General features: G+C 46.1%; 9 protein-coding genes across 9 annotated transcripts; 7 read left to right on the forward strand and 2 right to left on the reverse strand.

Moving 5' to 3' along the window:
- Positions 1 to 10,097: 10,097 nt before the first annotated feature.
- Positions 10,098 to 10,385, reverse strand: TbgDal_XI13440 (T. brucei spp.-specific protein; the record flags this gene model as incomplete). Its single annotated transcript, XM_011782187.1, has 1 exon — positions 10,098 to 10,385. The coding sequence occupies one exon, from the start codon at positions 10,383 to 10,385 to the stop codon at positions 10,098 to 10,100; it is 288 nt and encodes a 95-aa protein (XP_011780489.1).
- Positions 10,386 to 11,304: 919 nt separating this feature from the next.
- TbgDal_XI13450 (hypothetical protein, conserved) lies at positions 11,305 to 12,423 on the reverse strand (the record flags this gene model as incomplete). Its single annotated transcript, XM_011782188.1, has 1 exon — positions 11,305 to 12,423. One exon carries the CDS (start codon positions 12,421 to 12,423, stop codon positions 11,305 to 11,307), a length of 1,119 nt encoding a protein of 372 aa, XP_011780490.1.
- Positions 12,424 to 13,299: 876 nt separating this feature from the next.
- On the forward strand, positions 13,300 to 13,980 carry TbgDal_XI13460 (hypothetical protein, conserved; the record flags this gene model as incomplete). Its single annotated transcript, XM_011782189.1, has 1 exon — positions 13,300 to 13,980. One exon carries the CDS (start codon positions 13,300 to 13,302, stop codon positions 13,978 to 13,980), a length of 681 nt encoding a protein of 226 aa, XP_011780491.1.
- A 67-nt stretch (positions 13,981 to 14,047) lies between these two features.
- Positions 14,048 to 15,217, forward strand: TbgDal_XI13470 (hypothetical protein, conserved; the record flags this gene model as incomplete). Its single annotated transcript, XM_011782190.1, has 1 exon — positions 14,048 to 15,217. One exon carries the CDS (start codon positions 14,048 to 14,050, stop codon positions 15,215 to 15,217), a length of 1,170 nt encoding a protein of 389 aa, XP_011780492.1.
- Positions 15,218 to 15,390: 173 nt separating this feature from the next.
- On the forward strand, positions 15,391 to 15,870 carry TbgDal_XI13480 (hypothetical protein, conserved; the record flags this gene model as incomplete). The annotated part of the gene is made up of 1 exon (XM_011782191.1): positions 15,391 to 15,870. One exon carries the CDS (start codon positions 15,391 to 15,393, stop codon positions 15,868 to 15,870), a length of 480 nt encoding a protein of 159 aa, XP_011780493.1.
- A 739-nt stretch (positions 15,871 to 16,609) lies between these two features.
- Positions 16,610 to 18,517, forward strand: TbgDal_XI13490 (hypothetical protein, conserved; the record flags this gene model as incomplete). Its single annotated transcript, XM_011782192.1, has 1 exon — positions 16,610 to 18,517. One exon carries the CDS (start codon positions 16,610 to 16,612, stop codon positions 18,515 to 18,517), a length of 1,908 nt encoding a protein of 635 aa, XP_011780494.1.
- A 227-nt stretch (positions 18,518 to 18,744) lies between these two features.
- TbgDal_XI13500 (hypothetical protein, conserved) lies at positions 18,745 to 19,695 on the forward strand (the record flags this gene model as incomplete). The annotated part of the gene is made up of 1 exon (XM_011782193.1): positions 18,745 to 19,695. The coding sequence occupies one exon, from the start codon at positions 18,745 to 18,747 to the stop codon at positions 19,693 to 19,695; it is 951 nt and encodes a 316-aa protein (XP_011780495.1).
- Positions 19,696 to 19,775: 80 nt separating this feature from the next.
- Positions 19,776 to 20,900, forward strand: TbgDal_XI13510 (hypothetical protein, conserved; the record flags this gene model as incomplete). Its single annotated transcript, XM_011782194.1, has 1 exon — positions 19,776 to 20,900. The coding sequence occupies one exon, from the start codon at positions 19,776 to 19,778 to the stop codon at positions 20,898 to 20,900; it is 1,125 nt and encodes a 374-aa protein (XP_011780496.1).
- A 189-nt stretch (positions 20,901 to 21,089) lies between these two features.
- Positions 21,090 to 21,917, forward strand: TbgDal_XI13520 (N-acetylglucosaminylphosphatidylinositoldeacety la se, putative; the record flags this gene model as incomplete). Its single annotated transcript, XM_011782195.1, has 1 exon — positions 21,090 to 21,917. The coding sequence occupies one exon, from the start codon at positions 21,090 to 21,092 to the stop codon at positions 21,915 to 21,917; it is 828 nt and encodes a 275-aa protein (XP_011780497.1).
- Between the last annotated feature and the right edge of the window lie 185 nt (positions 21,918 to 22,102).

The raw sequence follows: 22,102 nt of genomic DNA on the forward strand, positions 1-22,102 counted from the left end.
TAGTTTATGAAAAAAAACAAAGAGACCCCAAGACAAGCTCGATGCCCAGAAACCACAGTTACTAAACGGTACATCACATTCTTCAGTGCTTCCCCCTACACCAAAAAGTTGGAAAAACAAACAAACATATGCTACATCAACATTACGACACTGCAGAGCTCCAGAGACATGATTCACACATGCAGAAACAATTAAAGACAAAACAACTAAAGGACAGACGTGACATATATTCGTAATAACAATGTGGGCACCAACATTTTTCGGAAGATCAGCTAAGGTTTAAAAAAAAAACATATATACACATCAGATACAACCTACAAAATTCAACAAAAAGGAACGCACAGCAAAAGAGCTAGCTAATATATGTAGTAAAACAGAAACAAAGACACAGCAATTATTTATATTATTAAAATTACAAATTCTAGACACATTTTAATAAAGCAACAAAGCTCCCAGAATGTCAAAAAAAAAAGCACGTAACCCACAACAACAAACAAAACAGGAAACCGTCACCCACAAAAACTGCAACAGCCAACAAAATAGGATTAAACAAAAAAATGAAAAAACCCTCCGTCACCATAAAAACAAATTCATAATATACTAAGAAGAAAAAGCAACAATCCACCACCGAACACAAAATAAGAATATAAAATATAAAAAATAAAAAAATTCTAACAAATTATACGGAAGTGGAATCTAAATGTAAATATATACAACACCGACTAAAAATCATTAAAAAAAGGAGCAAAAAATACATAAGCATAATTGACAACAAAAAAAATAATGGCGTACACTTCGCAAAACAACGCCCATCCACCATATCAACTCTCCGGTCACACAGCAGCACCAAACAGACGCCGAGTCACCTTCCAACCCAAGAGTTACTCGGTGTGACACACGTATATGTTGACTTTCATGCCACCACCAGTAGTACACTCACGCTGCTTCAAACCGTGTACCAGCTAACGGCAGGTAAATTCATCCAGCACTATAAAGGAATTACGCATCTAAGGATACGCAGGCCCTGCTGATTCTGAAACAGTCTCTAATACAATATTATCCTTACCACTAGAAGTAACTAAATTCATTAACAATCATGAAGGATATAAAGATAGCAATCGGTTTCTGGAAAAGCACCGAACCAACAGTAAAGAGAAAGTCAACAACGCAGCCACAAGCGTCGAGTTACCAAGGAGGGGGGGCGGTGGTTGGAAGTATTAACGACACATAACGCGCACAACAACTGCCCAATTAAGACGCTTTGCACCCTAAGATCCCCATCAATTCATTTAACAAACAAAGAAAGGGATGAGAGGCGGGACTATCATACAGCCACGCTGCTAAGCCTTCCTACGTTAATGCAGAGTGCGGCGGATGTGACAGCAACCCCCCCAAACCAACAGAAAAAACTCAAGGAAATTATTCTTTACTTTGTATGTGCGTTCTTCTTTCATACATCATTCGGTAGCACTGCTATAGTCAGGAGAACAGAAGCGGCTTTATTAAAGAGCAATTGCCATTCCCTTAACAACACATCATCTCCTTTAACCAAACCCCATATCTCCTTCTTTCCGATTCTTGTTCCACTCAACTTTACATATCCACAGATGGCTCCTTAGAGGGTTTCTTCCCCCTCGCAGTTAACGAGCCGCTCGGCCTTTGCCTCCGAATGCCGTCCATCTTCTCTTTCATTTCAGCCATCTGTTCCGCAAGCTTGGTGCGTGCGGCACTCAGCTTCGACAGTTTATCCTTAACTTCATCCTCGGCTTTAATTATATCGGCCTTCTGCTTCTCCAGGCCCTTCAATCTGAACTGCAGGTCCTTCATATTCTTATCGAACAGATTGTCCTGACTCCTCATGTCACCCATCAGCTCGGTCATTAAGTCCATGTTTTGCTTCCGGAACTCCGCTTCGCGCCGCGTAATGACGGCTTGCATTTCGATGAGTCTCCGGTCCATGGTTTATTGGGATTCCTTACCGAAGTATCACTTTAAGAATATCAGACTGCAGTAGAGGTCTTCACTGCAGTACGTAATAGCTATTCTGAATATATATACAGAACGCTATATTACGTTGTCCAAAAATATTTATATTCTCCCCGCTGTTTTACCTTTCGTTGTTCTTTCAATACGAGCCTCAGCAAAAAAAAAAATGATTTACAAAAATAGCCTAATACAGGATGCTTTGTCTAGGTATCGCAAACACTTGAAAAATCTGCAACTAGTAAGGAGGAAGAAGGCACAAATTGGGAGATGGCTGTGACAGTTGTAGTGTCCATAAAATAATTAGCATATTACTAGACACGGGAATATGGAGAGAGTACACTTAGCCACACACCAGTAGCGCTACCGGATCTCTGATACACATTTTCACAACCGCAACAGCATCTTATCTTGTTCCTTGTAGAAGATCCCATTGTTCACACTCATTAAGGAAGCATTAAATCGTCCCATACATAATAGAAAGGTGCTGTGGTAAAGAGAGTAGAAATCCGCCTTATGGAAGTTAAAGAGGGAATCCATAACCCAACCGGTGCACTTCACGGAATAAATTAAAGCGCACGTATCCACGTATGCACATATTGGTAAAGTTAGCAAATGCAACACAGATGACAGAGGTACCGAACACTAAACAAATATATTATCAAAGTCTTCAATAATCACATGGTGTGGCAAAATCATGAAAGACACACCGAACAAAGCGGCACGTGTCACGACTAGAGGTGTGAATGGCAAACGGCGAACAAAGCACAGTCAATCAGACACCAAGCCATACGAGCATCACGTAACTCCTACGCGAGCCCTTCAACAGGAAAGAAGCAAAGTAACATTTTTCATCACTTGAAGGACTCCCTTCCAGTTATTGCAAGGTTAGTAAGCAGGTGTCGGTTCCCTGGCCCAATAGATAATCTTCCTTATTGATGCTCGCATTCAACACGCCGAAAGAAATGGTACGGTGCGATTACCACCTCGGACAGAGCTCCACCCATGTAATGGATCCCCAATATAAGGGGCGTGCAACCTGGAAAGAAGGGCAAAAATAAAAAAGAGCCATCGCGGCCACACCTCGCCTTTACGCACTGTATGTGATGTTCATGCCAAGCACACCCGTACTCCGCTACGTCCTCGCTGGCTCTGGAATCCCGCTGCCATGGAGGCGTGCCCACTCATGGTGGGGATGAAGACGCTTGGCGCCTGCCGCGCTGGGCAGAGGGGCGGGTGAAAGCGGAGGGAGGCTGGGCGACGTTTTTAACCGCCTGTGCGTCTCAGATTATCACCCCATATAGCATTGACCTACCCAGATTGGCAATTGCGAGCCCATTACCACTTCGTAAAAGATGGAGCGACCAACACACGGCAACCAGCACATCGGCCCACGCACCCCTCCCCTCTCCACCAGGGGAGAAGCAAGAGTAGTGAATGCGACACCGCCTTGGACATCTCACTGCGTTACCGCGGCCAGCACTGTAACCTCAATGCCAACAAGCACGTAATGCTCAAATTGTGAGGGACCGGCGACTCGCAATCGTTTTATACGAAGGGTACTGACCCCAGGATGCCCCCCAGGAAGGCTCACAGCCATGCCTTACATTTGTTGAGACGGTGTCGATCAGCTGTTTTGGCAGGAAGTGCCTAATGTAAAGGAACAGTTAGCCTCAGGTGTATTTGTTAAGTTTTGGTGTGTATCGCGGGAAATGATATAATTTCGTTTCTCCTGGCGATGCGGGCCACCCAAACATGCTACCAGGCTCCGGCACCCTACTCGGATAGCGAAAGCCGAGCGGCTTCATCTTATTCTACGAGGATTAAAGTGGGGCGGAAAGGCAACGGTATCAACTCATAGTGGGGAGCGCACTAGATCCGTTGCAATGCAAAAATTATTTCCAGAAGGCCCTTAGATACGTTCAGGCGTGGCGTTAGTCAATTACGTTCCCCCGAAGAGGTTTAAAATTATACGGGAAGAATGGTTGAGAATTCTATGCTAATACGCGTGTGCGCCGCGCGGCTGGAGCAACAAGGGCGCGGCCAAACTAAAATACAGAGATTTGGCGGGGGCTAAGTAACCAATTTTCTTTGAGTGGCGGCGGCTTTCACCAGCCCTTAACACGCACTTCGCGCAGAACACGCGCCCTCTGTTACAGAATGCTGTCACTTGCATCTATTGTTTTCACGGTTGCTCATGTTGTTGCTCTGCTGCTTTAATTTTACCTTTTCCTCTTCTGGAGGTCGTTTCACCTGAAAGTGAGCGCCGAATACGCTTAGGCGGAGTGGCGCATATTGAAACGGGAAATCGAGTAGTTGTCCAGTCGTGTTGTCAAAGGCGCCTCTCACTCTGACACATGACTCGGCACTACAGCGGCGCGGTCTACGCATGAGTCCAGATGTGGTTTTGTGCTCCGTCAGTTTTGTATCCTTAACTTGGTAGGCCACCATTTCCGCTGAAGATTCGACCCTTGTATTCCTGATTTCAGTTGAAACAAAAGGTTACTTGTAAAATCCCCCGCAATTGCTGATTTATTTTTTGTGCTAAAATGTTTAAATAAGGTAGTGTATTTTCCCTAACTTAAGTCCACATAGTCAGCTAAACAAAACAGTGTTCGAGAACAATCATGTTGAAGGGCCGCCGGCACACCTGAAGCAACGGTATTAAACAGACCTTTGGTCGCGAACGGTGTGCCTCTCTGGGAAGGAAGCACCGCACACCCAGAGAAGATACACACGCGCTGAAGGCAATATACCCCTCTGCTCGTAGCAACATTTAGTGCCTTAAGACCCTAACGCACATAATAGGTCAGCTTCCAATGAAAAAAGGTAAAACCTCCACATTCAGCTCAGCACCTTTACCGTTATCTAATACCGACGACAAGAGATATAAGGAGATACCTATTCAGCAAACTACAAAAAGTGGTGTAACAACCTTAAACAAAAAAAATTATATCGCCAATAAAAACAACAGGTCTACCAAAAGCCAGGTCCGCGGTTGCTAGTATATTATTTAGTGCGGCCATCCTATTTCACTCGGGCATCCGGTTGATGTAGGGCCGCGGCAACGCAGTGAGATGCCCAAGGCGGTGTCGCATTCACTACTCTTGCTTCTCCCTTGGTGGAGAGGGGAGGGGTGCGTGGGCCGATGTGCTGGTTGCCGTGTGTTGGTCGCTCCATCTTTTACGAAGTGGTAATGAGCTCGCAATTGCCAATCTGGGTAGGTCAATGCTATATGGGGTGATAATCTGAGACGCACAGGCGGTTAAAAACGTCGCCCAGCCTCCCTCCGCTTTCACCCGCCCCTCTGCCCAGCGCGGCAGGCGCCAAGCGTCTTCATCCCCACCATGAGTGGGCACGCCTCCATGGCAGCGGGATTCCAGAGCCAGCGAGGACGTAGCGGAGTACGGGTGTGCTTGGCATGAACATCACATACAGTGCGTAAAGGCGAGGTGTGGCCGCGATGGCTCTTTTTTATTTTTGCCCTTCTTTCCAGGTTGCACGCCCCTTATATTGGGGATCCATTACATGGGTGGAGCTCTGTCCGAGGTGGTAATCGCACCGTACCATTTCTTTCGGCGTGTTGAATGCGAGCATCAATAAGGAAGATTATCTATTGGGCCAGGGAACCGACACCTGCTTACTAACCTTGCAATAACTGGAAGGGAGTCCTTCAAGTGATGAAAAATGTTACTTTGCTTCTTTCCTGTTGAAGGGCTCGCGTAGGAGTTACGTGATACTCGTATGGCTTGGTGTCTGATTGACTGTGCTTTGTTCGCCGTTTGCCATTCACACCTCTAGTCGTGACACGTGCCGCTTTGTTCGGTGTGTCTTTCATGATTTTGCCACACCATGTGATTATTGAAGACTTTGATAATATATTTGTTTAGTGTTCGGTACCTCTGTCATCTGTGTTGCATTTGCTAACTTTACCAATATGTGCATACGTGGATACGTGCGCTTTAATTTATTCCGTGAAGTGCACCGGTTGGGTTATGGATTCCCTCTTTAACTTCCATAAGGCGGATTTCTACTCTCTTTACCACAGCACCTTTCTATTATGTATGGGACGATTTAATGCTTCCTTAATGAGTGTGAACAATGGGATCTTCTACAAGGAACAAGATAAGATGCTGTTGCGGTTGTGAAAATGTGTATCAGAGATCCGGTAGCGCTACTGGTGTGTGGCTAAGTGTACTCTCTCCATATTCCCGTGTCTAGTAATATGCTAATTATTTTATGGACACTACAACTGTCACAGCCATCTCCCAATTTGTGCCTTCTTCCTCCTTACTAGTTGCAGATTTTTCAAGTGTTTGCGATACCTAGACAAAGCATCCTGTATTAGGCTATTTTTGTAAATCATTTTTTTTTTTTTGCTGAGGCTCGTATTGAAAGAACAACGAAAGGTAAAACAGCGGGGAGAATATAAATATTTTTGGACAACGTAATATAGCGTTCTGTATATATATTCAGAATAGCTATTACGTACTGCAGTGAAGACCTCTACTGCAGTCTGATATTCTTAAAGTGATACTTCGGTAAGGAATCCCAATAAACCATGGACCGGAGACTCATCGAAATGCAAGCCGTCATTACGCGGCGCGAAGCGGAGTTCCGGAAGCAAAACATGGACTTAATGACCGAGCTGATGGGTGACATGAGGAGTCAGGACAATCTGTTCGATAAGAATATGAAGGACCTGCAGTTCAGATTGAAGGGCCTGGAGAAGCAGAAGGCCGATATAATTAAAGCCGAGGATGAAGTTAAGGATAAACTGTCGAAGCTGAGTGCCGCACGCACCAAGCTTGCGGAACAGATGGCTGAAATGAAAGAGAAGATGGACGGCATTCGGAGGCAAAGGCCGAGCGGCTCGTTAACTGCGAGGGGGAAGAAACCCTCTAAGGAGCCATCTGTGGATATGTAAAGTTGAGTGGAACAAGAATCGGAAAGAAGGAGATATGGGGTTTGGTTAAAGGAGATGATGTGTTGTTAAGGGAATGGCAATTGCTCTTTAATAAAGCCGCTTCTGTTCTCCTGACTATAGCAGTGCTACCGAATGATGTATGAAAGAAGAACGCACATACAAAGTAAAGAATAATTTCCTTGAGTTTTTTCTGTTGGTTTGGGGGGGTTGCTGTCACATCCGCCGCACTCTGCATTAACGTAGGAAGGCTTAGCAGCGTGGCTGTATGATAGTCCCGCCTCTCATCCCTTTCTTTGTTTGTTAAATGAATTGATGGGGATCTTAGGGTGCAAAGCGTCTTAATTGGGCAGTTGTTGTGCGCGTTATGTGTCGTTAATACTTCCAACCACCGCCCCCCCCTCCTTGGTAACTCGACGCTTGTGGCTGCGTTGTTGACTTTCTCTTTACTGTTGGTTCGGTGCTTTTCCAGAAACCGATTGCTATCTTTATATCCTTCATGATTGTTAATGAATTTAGTTACTTCTAGTGGTAAGGATAATATTGTATTAGAGACTGTTTCAGAATCAGCAGGGCCTGCGTATCCTTAGATGCGTAATTCCTTTATAGTGCTGGATGAATTTACCTGCCGTTAGCTGGTACACGGTTTGAAGCAGCGTGAGTGTACTACTGGTGGTGGCATGAAAGTCAACATATACGTGTGTCACACCGAGTAACTCTTGGGTTGGAAGGTGACTCGGCGTCTGTTTGGTGCTGCTGTGTGACCGGAGAGTTGATATGGTGGATGGGCGTTGTTTTGCGAAGTGTACGCCATTAATTTTTTCTGCAGGTTTGTCGTGGTACGTACTGATAGTTTCTGTGACTTGGCCATATTGGGTTCCTCTGTGTCACTTACTCGTCCCACTGAATTGTTTGGTTGTTTTTATCCTGGCTCGCCCACCTGCGGAGCGTCAATCTTCTTAACAGTTTGGATGTCGCTAGGCTTCACTATTGTATTTGATTTGATTCCTTATCGATCACATGCATGCCGCCGTGTATTTTGCTTCCGAGTTGGATGGTAGTAGCATCCTTTAATGGCACCGATCGTTTTCCTGCGTGACCCTGCCGAACCTCCCACTCCTACATTAGTAATTTTTGTTGGGTCGTTAATTTTACAGATCACAGGAGGAATCATATTGGCGTTGGTTTTCGACCATGTATTATGCAAACGGCAAACTAAGGATTGAAACCAACTGCTCCTCTTGTGCTCGTCTCGCTAACACAAATGAATGCTCCACAAACAATTGTGGATAGTGATGTGTGCTGTTTTGGGGTGGGCTTTGTGCGGCCTCCTTCTTTGTGTGTTGAGATACTGAGCTGTAACGAGTCCTGTATGCCTCACTAGTGTGGTGATCTCCATTTGATTTGAAAAGCCATTTATGAGTACTCCAGGTAACTCTGAGATTAGGACTTCAACTGCGTTAGGAGTGGTTTGAGTAATGTTTGAGTGCTGAAAGCAGTATTTTAAGTGTGGTGTGGGCGATGCTTAAATGACGTTATTGACTGATGCAATGTGTCTGTATGTATGTATGTGTGTGCTCCTTGGGTTAGGGTTTTTAAAGTTAATCTTAGGTTTTTTGTTCTTCCATTTGAATGTTGTTGTTTATGTTTTTAGTGGGTATAGTGTTGTTTTAAAGCGTAAGGAATTTTTTGACGATATATTTCTATTTATTATTTTAAATCTGTTGTTGGTGAATGTAGATTTTGTTTTGTTGACTCAATTTGTCTTCGTTTTTTGTTTCTTTGTCTTTTTTTTTATGTGTGTCTTGTAATTCTTCTTTTTTATCTTGGTGATTTTGCGTGATAATGCTTTGTGTGTGAATATTTATTTACCGATTAGCTCATTAATGGTCATATATGACTAATAAGCTCGTTTATTTGTGGCAGATTGTGTTATTTTTATATGGCTTTAGTTCTTCTTGCTGCAGCGGTTTTTACTAGATTAATTTTTCGATACCTGTCTGTTGACGTTAAAGTGTGTTGGTGAGTGATGGCCTCTTATCTTGCCGTGTTGCGACGCATAGTTCCATTATTACTTAGTTGTGTATAAGTGACTGCTCATCTTTTGCTAGTGGTTAATCATTGCGGATGGGGTTAAGCGAATCACGTATAATTAAAGTTGATAAATTGGTGGGGGCAGTTACTGCACGGTGTTGCATCGTTGTTCGGTGTGTGTGTGTGGTGTTGCTGCCGTAACATGCAGCAAAAATCTCGGTACTGAACGCCTTTGTTTTGCATGCTACAGTGCTTTGGCAACGAAATTCACCGTCTCCGTAACTTGGATGTACGGGGTGCTTGTGATTTGTTGTTAGTGCCTGTGTTTGAAGAGTGAAAGATATTTTCTATACCTAAAAGAAGTTGACATGAAAGGGTCTTGGCGAATGAATGGTGGCTCAATGAAACGTAAAAAAAAAAGAGAGAGGTCTTTAAAAAAAAGAAAAGAACGCGCGTCTACGGTTCGCCAATATTAGTAAATGCCTTTAACTCTTCGCGTTGCATTCAGCTCGTGTTGGAGGCGTGCAAGCGTATCCTTGGTGTTGTTTAATTCATATGTGTTCTGTGGAAGTGATGGCCTCCTAAATGTGGTACCAGAGACGGCAGCACTGCTCACATCGAGAACTGTGTTGTGTTTTGGTTGAGGTATGTGGTGCAGCACAAGGATGAGTCGCTCTGTGCCGAGGCGCCGCTTTTCTACCTTGTCGGTGCGTGGCCGCGTGCAAATGGGCTGTCAGCACTATCCCTCCCAATGAAATTGTTATCGGTGCGAGATGGGATGTCCCTGGAGCCATGTGATGGATCCTTGAAAGCAGTCTGTAGAGCTGATTAGTTGGAAACCAAGTAGATGAAGTCAAGTGTTTGGCGCATTCATCTTCGGTTAGCGGTATGCATCGAAACAACTTTGTTTCGTGAAGCGGAGGTCGTGGGGCTAAAGGGTAGCCAACCTCCACATCCCTGTTCATGTTGCTTTGTATGGCGCGTCCACCGAAAAGGCAAATGGCTGAAGGTAATCATATACGGAAATAGAGCAACACACTCTTTGACAGAGGGTGTTCGGCACTACTCTCCGAGCAGCAGGGGCACATGGTTCGTACAGGTTCGGGTGACGCAACTGACGGCTGAAAGTATAGCGACAGGCATTACATTCTGTTCTTCACCTGAGCACTTTGGGCGAGCAGATGTTTCCCCGGACATTTTCACTTCTTGTGGCAGAGAGGTTGAATCGTTCGCATACCGTCTGCAAAATGACATCTACCCCGGCATTGGCGTTTGTTTTGCAACCCACGGTGGGACATGCATGGCATGTCACCAACTTCTGAGAACGAGGCTCCTGATCATTCAGAATACCTTCTGGGAATGAGAATGCACGACATATTATCCAGGAGGAAATCAAGAGCGGGTATCTTCGTGTTGTCCAAGCGGTCGGATCAAGGGTTGGCATGCTATTTCGCCGCGATGCCACGCACACTGAATGTGAACAGGGCTTGTGACCTTGTTGTCTGTAATCTGATCACCTTTCCGTCATCGAGACTGCCTTGTCACCGGGCCTGCAAGGTTACTGAAGGGAGGAGGGTTTGGATTCTCAACGAGGCATGAGCAGGCTTTTCCTGATTGAAAATAGCCAGCGGCGATGATAAATTCTGATTTCCTAGGCATCCACCCTTTGATCCATCACGTTCCGGAGCGTCTGGTCCGGATGAAGGTTTGACCATTCAATTTCTTCCGTTATTCTTGTTTTGCTCATGGCAGAAGTTTTGCCGCGCGGTGTTTCCATTTTTTTTTTTTTCCTTTTGCATTCCAGCTCCCGTCAAGTCAGTTTTACCTGACTCCAGTTTCCACCAACCCTCGCACTACCTTTCGGCGGAGTAACCCTATGATCGGTGTTGCGCGCGTGCCCATAGCAGGGCGATGCAATGAGCGCCTCCTCGCTTGGCCATCGAAGGAGGTCCCTAGAAGTTATCAAGAAGAAAAGAAAGCACCGAATGGTAGCGTTTTGCTGTACCACGTTTTTAAGATGACATAGTTCGGTAGCAAAATTTGTGACGAAAATGCACACACACACACACACACACACACACACGTATATATATATATATATATACTCTCAAGCTAAGGTAGTTTGAGACTTGCTTTGGTTAGGCCGTTTTTTGTGCTGTCGGGAGACTTTCCCCCCCCCCCGGAAACCTTTCCCTGTTAAGCGCTGGGGAGGGTGGTTACAGCCACAGCGCCGCGTGTGACGAACATGATGATTAAGCACCCCTCGGAAGAAACCCTTTATCCCTTGATGTAGGAAAATCCACTCGGCACGTGTTCGCCTTCGAGTTTTTGCCAGCTTAGACCATTTTAAGGTTTGGCTTTCTTCATCTGCGTGGGCCAGTTTTGAGACACCGCTGATTCCATTCCAAGAAGCGCCGTTCGCACCGCGTTGTGCAAATGGTTACTTTTTTGCTGGCGGTAAGTGGCACCTCGGGGAGAAACTGCCGATATAAAGAAAGGCTTAGGTTGGCCAGCGTAAGTGAGCCGAGTTCCACGCTAGCTTCCATCAGTAGTTCGGCAGCTACAGACCCGCGTTTTTCGTAGCTTCCGGGTAGAGACAGTCCGCAGTCTGCTCCGCCTCCTGTGATGCAGTCTTCCATAACAAAAGTTGCTTGTGAAGAAGCTATATCTCCCATAGCCAAACAAAGCCCCAAACCGCGCAGGAAAGGCACCCAGTTCTCGTTGCTCACCCCCTTCGCACGGCATTTCTGCACGACAGAACGGTCATCCCCGTCGTACTCGCCAAGAAGGTCCACAAGCAGCCTTAGCAGAACGTCCGACCGCTCCTCTCCAAAAAACAACTTGAACTTTTCCGGATGTCGTATGACACTTATGGGATGAACGAAAAATTGTGATGGTTTGACGTTTGGGGCGATGGCACCGTGCAACACCGCTCTTTCAAAGATTAAGCGACTCTCAAACAGGCAGTAGGCGTAAACGTGGGGGTGATACGGCAGTGAAATCAGCCTTACTGCTTCGGTTGTGGAGTAACCACAGGGCGGTGCTGTGCCAGAGGAAAATGGCAGGTGCATAGACCAGAGGTCATTATCCTCAGAAGCACTCGATGCCTCTTTCCGTTCGGCACCGAATGTCCTTTCAACCCATGACCGTCGGCTGCACTTCTGTGTGAACTGACAAAACGGGCGACAAACTTTCATTAAATACTTTACCTTACTTTGTTGTAAGAGCAGCTGGGGGTGGTTGGTTGAGGTGCTCGACATGTGGTATTTGAAGGAAGGGGAAACATGTGTAGGATTGAGTGCTCCCAACAGTGGCTGCACCGGCTTTGAGACTAATCGGTGGCAGTGGCAACTAAAAGCGCTCTGAGTGAACAGAGCTGTGACCCGCTTCCACGAGGTTCTCCCTTTAGATTTCAAGGTGGGTTGCGCGGCCGCCCCCGTGGCGGGTTTCTGCTTTTTTTTTTTTTCGCGGCCCCCCGGCATCAAAAAGAAATAGAAAAACAAAGCGGAAACGGGGGAAAATGACAAGGCCTGGGTGCTTTAATTCCCTTTTCGCTTTGTTGTGCTTTGCTGTGAACCGCTTGCACTGAGGAATGGGCCCCTGGTGGCACGTCAACACTTGACCTTTCGGGTTGAGTTTGTTGAAACCGTAGAATGTTGCGGTTTGCTGCATTTTCAGCACGTTTTCTGCCCTGCGGTAGCACCTCCCGCGTCGGGTGTTGCGGCTTCGCCCCGAACAGCTTGTGTGGTGGTCGGTTGGCCACATCCTGTGGGATACCACCGATTGGGACCGTTGTTCCTTCGGCTGGTTTGCAGCACCCGTGTCGTCGGTGAAGGGTGGTGGCGTTACTCGTTCTAATCGGCTTCTCTGGATTTCTGAAGTTCTGTCGCTCCATGCCTTTGAGAGCATGATATGGTGTCAGGGGGGGGGGGGGGGCTCCCAGTTTAAGTGAAGCTGGTCCTGCTCCCCTCCCCTGGAGGTTGCTTCCCTTCCGCCGATATTGAGCAGGGATCTGCGTGAAAAATCCTACCCATGATTGTGGGTGTGGGACTGACTGCTTGGTCAAGCGTCTTCTTCTTTCGTATAGATTTGAAAAAAAAAAATGTTGTTGGCGTCCTGGGTGTGGTCGTGGATCAGTAACCATTTTCTTTTCTTTTTCTTGCGCTCGAGCAAACACAAATATTATCGACGCCGACTGCCTAACTAGGTTAGTCGTGAGCCATTGTTGAAATTTATACCGTTAAATCCGAACGGAATAGACGGTAAAGGGTGACGAAAAAAGGGGGAAAAAGAGCATCTCAAGTTATATGACATTAGCTACTCAGTTATTAGTACTTGGACGCATCGATTAGGGTGAAATGGTGGACGAGCTTCCACCAGTACTGTCTGGAGTTGGCACAACGGAGTCGGTACCGCGTGTAAACGAGCACGAGCCTACAAGTCCTTCTGTGGATTTTGAAGAGCAAGAGATGCTACTGGAGCCGGGAACCTCCACGATCAACGATGAAAGTAATTCAGCTCTGTTCTGTGGTGCGGGCGACCCTAAAGAATTACAAGCCGAGCCGAGGGATTCTAGGGACAGGACGGGAATGGTATCGAGACAACTTATCACTCCGCAACAACAACTGCTGGGAATATCTACCTGCAGTAGAAAGAGTTTGGAGCAAAAGATAAGTATTCTAGAGGCAACCATAGCTACTCAGAAGAAGGAAATCATTCTACTACAAAGGCAACTTCAGTCTAGGTCGACGGGGGCGACTGACCATCGTCTTGCAAATGCTCTAAAAGAGATTGCTGCCCTGAAGGAGGCATTAAATCATGCAAATGGGAAAGCTGAAAGTGAGCATGAACCTGCAGCTTTGCAGATGCAGGCTACGATTGAGAGGCTCTCCACCGAAAGAAATGAGTTGATGAGCTGTTTGCGGAAGCAAAACAAACTAATAGAGGCGTTAAAACGGCAAAAAGTACACCTGGAATCGGCTACACTCCTCAATATAATGGAAAAAGAGATTGAAAAATACTTTGAATTAGCTCGATAAATTACTCTCTCAATCTCTTTTTTTTTTTTTTTGTAGTTGTGACACTGCCCACAGACTTCCCGCCTTTATGTGTCTTGTCAAACGTGGGTTACCACAAAATGGTGGGGGTGGCGGCGAATTCGTTCTTTGTTGTTCTACTTTTTTCAAAAGAAAGTGTTGCGTAAGTATGGCTTGTGTAACCGGTGACGACACTGGATTGATAAAAGTTTGGAACATCTCGAAGAGTACTGGGGCCACGTTGTCTTTTTCATATGGTGAACAAAGCAGAAAAAGAGGTATTGCCGGTATGTGTTGGGTGGACAGCTCGACAACAAGGGTTGCCTTTTCTATGAATGATGGAGTTCTTTCAATATTGGATCTGAGCGAACGCGCTGTTACTTTATCGAAGAAAGTCGGTGTATTTTCCGCTTTGTCGAACAGTTTGTGTTCGTACAAAGGGAAAATTCTCGTCGCGTCTGGTAGTGGAAAAGTTTTATTAACAACTCCGGTTCTAGAGGCAGCAGACACTATCGAATGCGGTGGTCCCGTTGAGGCATTTCACTTCCACCGCAGGTATGGTATGTGGTCCATGGGAGGGAAGGGGAACGACATGTGCGTTTACGACCTTAATTCGCAGGATGTTGGGACGCCTGTGTTTCGTGCACAGAATGTGAGGGATCATGTTTTAGATGTACCGTATCCTGTATATGTAACAGGGACGTGTGTAATTAACCCATTCGTATTTTGTACAACCACTGCATATCACCAGGTGCGTTTTTACGACCGTCGAAGTAGCGAGAGACCGATACAAGAGTTTGAAATTAGTCGAGAGATCGAGCGAAGGCCAACAACTCTTTTACAGTGGAACTGCAACAAATTTCTTATTGGTGAGGCGAGTGGTGATGTTCATTTGTATGATACCAGACGGGGGTTCGCATCGAGAGCCAAGTTGCGTGGAGGCGTTGGGAGCGTTCGGAGCATGGCCAAGCACCCATCTGGACACCAGATTCTTGCCGTTGCTGGTTTGGACAGAAAGGCGCGGTTATACCACGTTCCGACAGGGAAGCTTCTTATGACAATGTACACGAAGCAAAGGACTACGAGTGTTCTCCTTGACAAGGGAATACCACTCAAAGATAATACAGCAGTGTACAGTAACGTGGCAAATTCTAAACAGCCCAGTAAGTTGAACGGCATCGGCGACGAGGTTTGGGACAACATGGATCCTGTTGTCGATGATATCAACTGGCAGCAGTAACCCGTAAAACCCAGGAAAATGTTTGGGAATATGTATCTGTTTCTCTGATCGGGAAGACAGGTAATATGATGCTGTACCAAGCGGAGGTAAGTTAAACATCGTTTAAACGTTTTTTTTGTATTTGGGTCGTTGCATCGTAAAGAGAAATTATTCCCTGCCGAGGGAAATGGTAAATGGTGCAGTTCACAGTTCTGTATACAATGCTTATGTGCCTTTTAAAACGTTGTGTGCAAGTGTATGTAATGTCTTTGTTATCTTGCCGTATCATATTTCTGCCTATTTATTTATTTTGTCCCCTTTCAAACTCAGAAGGTATTAAACAAACAAAAATGGCTTCTTGCAGAACTGGGCGGTTACCGATGCCTGACGACCCACTTTTCAATCCTATTCATATGGCCAACTTCCGTTCGACGGCGCGCATTGCCGGTGTGGGACTTCTGGGCGTCATTTGGATAATGTACCAAAAACTTCACCATTCGCATCATTATATTACCTACAAGGGGCCGGAAAACCCTTTCGCTCGCATTCGTCACCGTAGGTTTCCTGGTGGTACTTTCGCCTTCGGGTGGGGTAATAATGGATTGAACCGTGACTGCGGCCTAAAGGAATGGGAGTGCTGGGCTGGGTACACTGGTAAAGAGTACACTTATTAGGCATTTTTAGCGAATACACGGAAATTTTTTGTCTTCAAAAGTTTTTTTTTGTTTTCTTTGTCTTTTGTTGTTAGGGCGTACCGGCAATACGGTAGGGGGAATTAGTATTTATGTGTAGACTGCTCGTTATCTGATTTAGGGATTTTTGTAAAACCAATAAAGTACTATATAAGTACTGAAAAATTTTTGCATGCTTTATTTTTCCCGTTGATGTACCTGGTACGCTGTTGCCTTGGCACGTTCATGTCGTCCATCTTTGCATCTTCATCAATCTTCTTTGTTAGTTATTATAGTTGTTCTATTTGCTTGTGTGCAGCAACTTTTGTTGTTTTAGATCATCGCCATGGATCCTCGACGAGGGGGGACGCGTAGCAACGTGGGAGCGTCTTCTGCATGCGATAAGGATTTCCTTCAGACAATTCGGAATTATTCCATGCGTGTCCAACAGGAGGAATGGATGTATAGTGGACCGTCGGCATACTTTTCTCTTCCGAAGAATTCAGCGCCTTCAGGAACAAAGTAAGCGCTCAGTCTGGCGCTCTCAGTGTTCCTCCTGAGTTATTCTGAGGAAAAGGCATGGTAGCTGCCACCAGGTGCGACCAAATATGTGCCTTCACGTCCCCTCTTGTTATGCACGCTTTCCCTCTTTCCCTCTTTCCCTTTTCCTTCCAAGAATGAATAAATTCTGTCTGTGCATGCATCATTAACTGTCTTCATAGAGTGGCCGCTGCAGCCCTTCATGCCGCTTGTTTCCCTTCTTTTTTTTTTTTTGAGAGCAATAATGGATATAGGCAACTTTGACTCACGTCCCGCGTCTATTCTGGAATACATCAAACGGAATCCCTCCTCCGCACTTAGCACCCGGTGGGTTTTCGACCTTCCAGAGGCTGAACAAGAGGAATGTCTGGTAAAGATGATTGAGAATGCCGCCTTTCCTGAAACATGGATGGTATATTTTGATTATGCTGAGCGTAATAGAATAACCGTTACCGATGACATTGCATTGGAAGCTATTCATAGTGTCGGACTTGACCCCCACAGCGCCCCTTTGTGGTTAAAGGTTATCGATATTTGCTGCGGGGAGGGGAAGAAAAGGGAGTTGTTTCATATGGCTTTGCAAGTCCCTTTATATCAGCAAAACATGGTCTACAAAGTGTACAGAACATTTGAGAGCGATGCTGCGAAGCGGAGTGGGGAAAAGGTCGGTAACCATCTTGCTCTTTCGGACATCAATCACTTTTCGGAGATGCTGAAAACGGAGCCCCGCTGGCCCGATCGATTTGTCGATTCCTCCGCATGCAGCAGCTACCAAAGAAATGTTCTATGTTCACAGTGGAACATCCTGCTTCAAACTCTTTTAGGTAGGTGTGACCAGGATTCAATGCGGGAGCTTCACTTAAGGAGGGCAGAACTTGCATTTCGCCAAATGTGCAGTCAGTTTCCCAATGAAGACGTATGTTGGTACACATACGCATGCTTCATGGCTGTAAAGATGAACGACCATGTCCAAGCTCTGGAGATACTGAAGAGAGGGCGAGCGTCTAGCAGTGAAGTCTCGGTTGCACTCTGGTTGGCGGAACCGTTACTGAACAGGGATTTTCAGTTGGAGCAACCGTTGACAAAGGACAAGGTAAACGCGCAACTTTTTATTCAGCGGCTCTATGCTAACACTGCTAGAAATCTCTTGCAAAACAAGAAATGTCTTCGGGATATTGGAAAGAGGGCTGTCGCTGAAAATGTTAGTGATTGGAAACTTTATCACCAGTGGGCCTCCGCGGAGCGCTCCGTTCTACGGGATCAGTCAATGACGTCCAAAATATACGAAAGGGGTATTTCTTGCGTCTCGAAGTCCCCAAAAGATGCTATACTGTTTTCCAATGAGGCCATGAAGTACCACCTTTGGCGGCAGGACGAACGTCAGGTTGTTGGTTACTCCGAGTTGCAAATTGAATTACTGTCCACTTCGCAGCACGATGGATGGGTAAGGGCAGGTTGGAACTATCTTGTTAATGCGGAGTCCATGATCGGTTTGCCTTCGCTACCGAAAACTCTGGATAGGCGAGCTGAGCGGAATAACGATTTACCTTATAAATCAATTATCGAGCGGTACCGTGTGGGAAGTTACATTCCATGTGCGGACCGGGATCTTGATTGGATTGAATTTGTCAATGACATCACTCGTATTCGAAGGGAGGAACAGGAGCATATCTTCCAGGCAGTGACACCTATAAAAAACTCGTCTATTTCGGTTCCCGCTCCTCGCAAGTTTGTGGGAGCGTCACCAGACACATCTCTGTGGTGCCCAATTGAGATGGCCCCCAAACATGAAGGAGTTTCTATAAAAGACCCAGATGAAATAGTCGGACCACGATACCTCCGCGGGAGGCTTGTGTATAAGCTGACGCTTGACGACAAGACTGCAGCAAAGCTTCGAAGGGAAGAGTATATGCGAGGGAAGAGGGAGGGTATGGACGAAAAACACACCCCAGCGGGCGCCGCCCAAAGCGCTCTCCAGTTGTTGGTGGAAAGACTGGGTGCAAAGAGGTGGAACGAAACTCAACTTCGGTTGTGCAGACTCGTTAGCGCAGAGTGGCTTATGAACACCCTTGCAATGGGTGATTTGGACCTCGCGAAGAAAAAAGCGTAGTGTTGATTTTATGCAGGTATTTGGAGCTTTGTTAGTTTTCTTTTGTTACCTCGGATACCCGCTTTATTTTTTCCTTTTTTTTTTTTGCTTCAGCAAAGGAAGAACTGGTGGGATTCGGTTTCATATTTTCTTTAAATGTGTTCCTAGCCAAGCCATTATCTTGTACACATCATTTATTTTGCTTGTTTTAGCTCTTAGGTGCATTTGAGAAGTTAGATAGAGAGAACATGAAGAACACTAATAACCTCCGTGTTCTAGGAAGCGATCCGTTTAAGGATATTACAGCGAAAGCACGGGTGAGGCAGCTGCTGCAGACGCACCAAGGTAGAGACAAACTCTTTAAGGTCGTTCAATACTTTCTCCGAATCAAGCTTTGGAGGGACTCAGTGGCTTACAGCACAAGCTATCTGCCCGGGGGACACTACACTGCAGTTGAGCGGAATTTGATGACGATTATGAACACTCGCAGACTTTTCCGAGTAGGGCGCTTTGTCGGAGAACTTGTGAGGATGAGGGTGACGTTGATCAAGTGCTCGGAGCTCGTGTATATACCTGCTCGTGGGGGGCAGTGGGTTGGTTTTTTTATTCAGTGTCAAATGATCTGTGACTTGATTGCTCGGCTTCTGATGTGTGTGAAGTCATTGTGCGAGGATGTTGCTTTTCTTGCGCAGAAAGGGTTCTTGCACAGTAACGTAGCTGAGCAGCTTTTCAACATTGCTTTCCGCTGTTCGCATCCTGTTTTGTTAGTTGATCTTTTTCTCAATACACTCCGGTTGCTACAAGGAGTAATTGACGCCTCACATCAACCGGATGAAAAGGAAGTGATATCGGCGACATACTCGTTTTCTCTCCTCTCCAGGTATGATCGTGTCGACAAACTGCGCCGAGGAATGTGCGAATCGAAGGGCGACGGAAAATCAAAAGACGATCGACAAAACTCGAAGATTGTAAAGGCTCGCATGGAGAATAACGTGGTTTTAGTCGATTCTTACGCGAAGCTACTTTGGAAGGATTTCGAATTGCACTGGATTTTCGTCACTGAGCTCAAACTACTCCTCGATATTTTCGTTGCTTTTGCGAGTATGAAGCGCTACGAAGCGGCGCGCGGCGTCGCCAGTGTTGCTGGTCTCTTTTCTGGTATTCTTTCTGTCTATCGTGTTTGGACGTATGGCCGCTAACGGGTCTAAGGAGGAGTTGAAGCTGGCTGAGGGAGTCAGCCGCGAAAAGAAGATTTCAACATACGCATTTATCCGCCTTTATGATATTGCTAATCCATTGTATAATGTTCCCTTTCCTGGGGCAAAGGCATTTGCTCCCCGTTTGCGCCCCTATATACAAGCGCACGTATATGCATATGTACGATGCTATTTGCCTTCTGAGGCGGCTCTGTTCTCCCTTCCCCCTTAGCGCGGTTCAAACGCCCCCCTCGTTCATCGCTCTTTCTTTTATGTTTTGTAACTTGAATGTCTGTCTTGCCTTTCTCTCTAGCCAGTACGGGAAAGAGAACATGAACGCTAGGAAGCCACTCGCAGTCTCGGCGGGGACGAACTCTCGCAGTGGAGAGGGCGATTGGAAGAGCACCATGCGTAGCTTTAGGGAGGGTGTCCGATGTCTTGGTGAGGAAAATGAAGCTCTAAGAACCGTCAGAAGTGACTTGGACGCCATTTCACGGAAGCTCACTGAAAAAATGAACTCTTTGGTTGAAGAGAATGGGTCATTTCACAAATCCATGTCTACTTTATTGGATGATGAGCGGCGTAAGGTTTCTACCATCACAGATCAAAACGAAAACCTACTTCACAAACTAGAGGAACTCAGGAGGGAATATGATGATGCGAACAAGGAAATATCTCGACTTACCGATTTAGTGCATACCGAGAAGAGCAGGAATAATAGTGTTGTGGGGTTGTTTGAAAAGAAGCTAGCAGAGAAGGAGGATGAATACCAGACGGAACTCCGCCTTCGAGAACAGTCGCTGGAGAAGCTGAAAACGCAACTAGAAGAAAAGTGCTCAGCCTATGAAGCGCAACTGACTGATAGGGATAACCTGTTACAGACAGAAAGGTGCCAGTGGAAGTTACAGAAGGAGGTGTATGAGAAGGAGATTGAGAGGCTTCTTTGTCAAGTGGGAAAGTTTGCCATCACCCAACGATCGTCTTCACAGCAGTCTACATTGGGTGTGGATGTCGCACACGCAAAGCCCCCTCTAGCCCCCGTCCCTCCCCCCGCGCCTACGGATGAGGAAGGCGACCGTGCCGTCGTTAAAAAGAGACGCTTGGAAGCTGTTCGCCAGCAGCGGCGGCTAAAGGAGAATGACAAAAATGATACCACCTTGGCGTCCATTGGTAAACTGAAAGACCTTAAAGAAAGTCTTCAGTTGTAGATTGAATTTTGTTTTGTTCCCATGAGTAGATGCTAGATTTTAAAAATTTTATTCAAACCCAGTTTGACCTAGTAGTCTTAACCAAATCGTGCTATTAAAGGAAATACACCCGCTGCGTATGTCTATACGTGAGAAGACGCACCGCTACCTAAGGCGGCGGAGTGTGGATTTTTGTCTTCTATCTTATTTATGTGCCCTATCAATGCGTCATTCTATACTCTGATTGTTGTTAAGTTGTTGAGGGAGTCGCTCATACACATGCATGGTGCTTTGGCGTTTGGGTTCGTTGTCGTTTTTTTATCATTTCTAGTCTTATGGCAACGTGCATCTTGCGTAAGTAAGATACACCTAGTTGGGGACGTTCTTTTTGTGTTCGCACACCCGGACGATGAAGCGATGTTCTTCTCGCCGCTGTTGGATTATGTCAGGCGCCATGGCCTGAATGCCCACTTTCTCTGCTTGTCCAATGGAAACTACAGTGGCTTGGGCACAGTCAGGGAGAAAGAGTTAGTTGCCAGTGCGGAGTACTTTGGAGTTAACAGGCGTAGCGTCCGCGTGGTAGACCACCCGGACCTACAGGATGGTCCAGACAACTTATGGAATACCGAAATAGTCCAACGAGAGGTTCTTTCGTACCTGCACAGCGTCAAGGACATCCGCACTGTTATCACGTTTGATCATAGGGGAGTCTCTTCTCATGCGAATCACGTAGCGGTGTATGAGGGAGTTCTCTTGGCGAAAAAGAATCTTCCTCCCGGGATACTATTTTTGAGTCTGCACACGAGGGACTTATTGGAAAAGTACGTGGGTATACTTTCCACAGTAGGCTATACTGTAGGAATTCATCGTTGCGGCGGACGCCGAAACCACGTAATCCTCATTCCGCCGACCTCATTGTTCACAAGCTTTTCCGCCATGAGGAAACACAAAACCCAACTTGTGTGGTTCCGCTATTTGTTTGTTTGGTTTTCTTCCTACTCTTACGTTAATGAGGTGAAGGAATTGGGGGTCGCATGAATCGAAGAAATTTAGCCCCCGCGCACTTTTTCTACTGCTTACTGGTGTACATTAAGATGATGAATGATCAACGCTGTCCTCTATAACCGTTAGTGGGCAGCTACTAAAGTTGAATGACGTGTTTCACAGATTGGCGTTGCCTCCCTTTGTTGACGTGCATATTTATATGTTTCCTTTCTCTTATC

This window comes from Trypanosoma brucei, chromosome 11, assembly GCF_000210295.1.
Source record: "Trypanosoma brucei gambiense DAL972 chromosome 11, complete sequence".
Taxonomy (NCBI): Eukaryota; Euglenozoa; class Kinetoplastea; order Trypanosomatida; family Trypanosomatidae; genus Trypanosoma; species Trypanosoma brucei.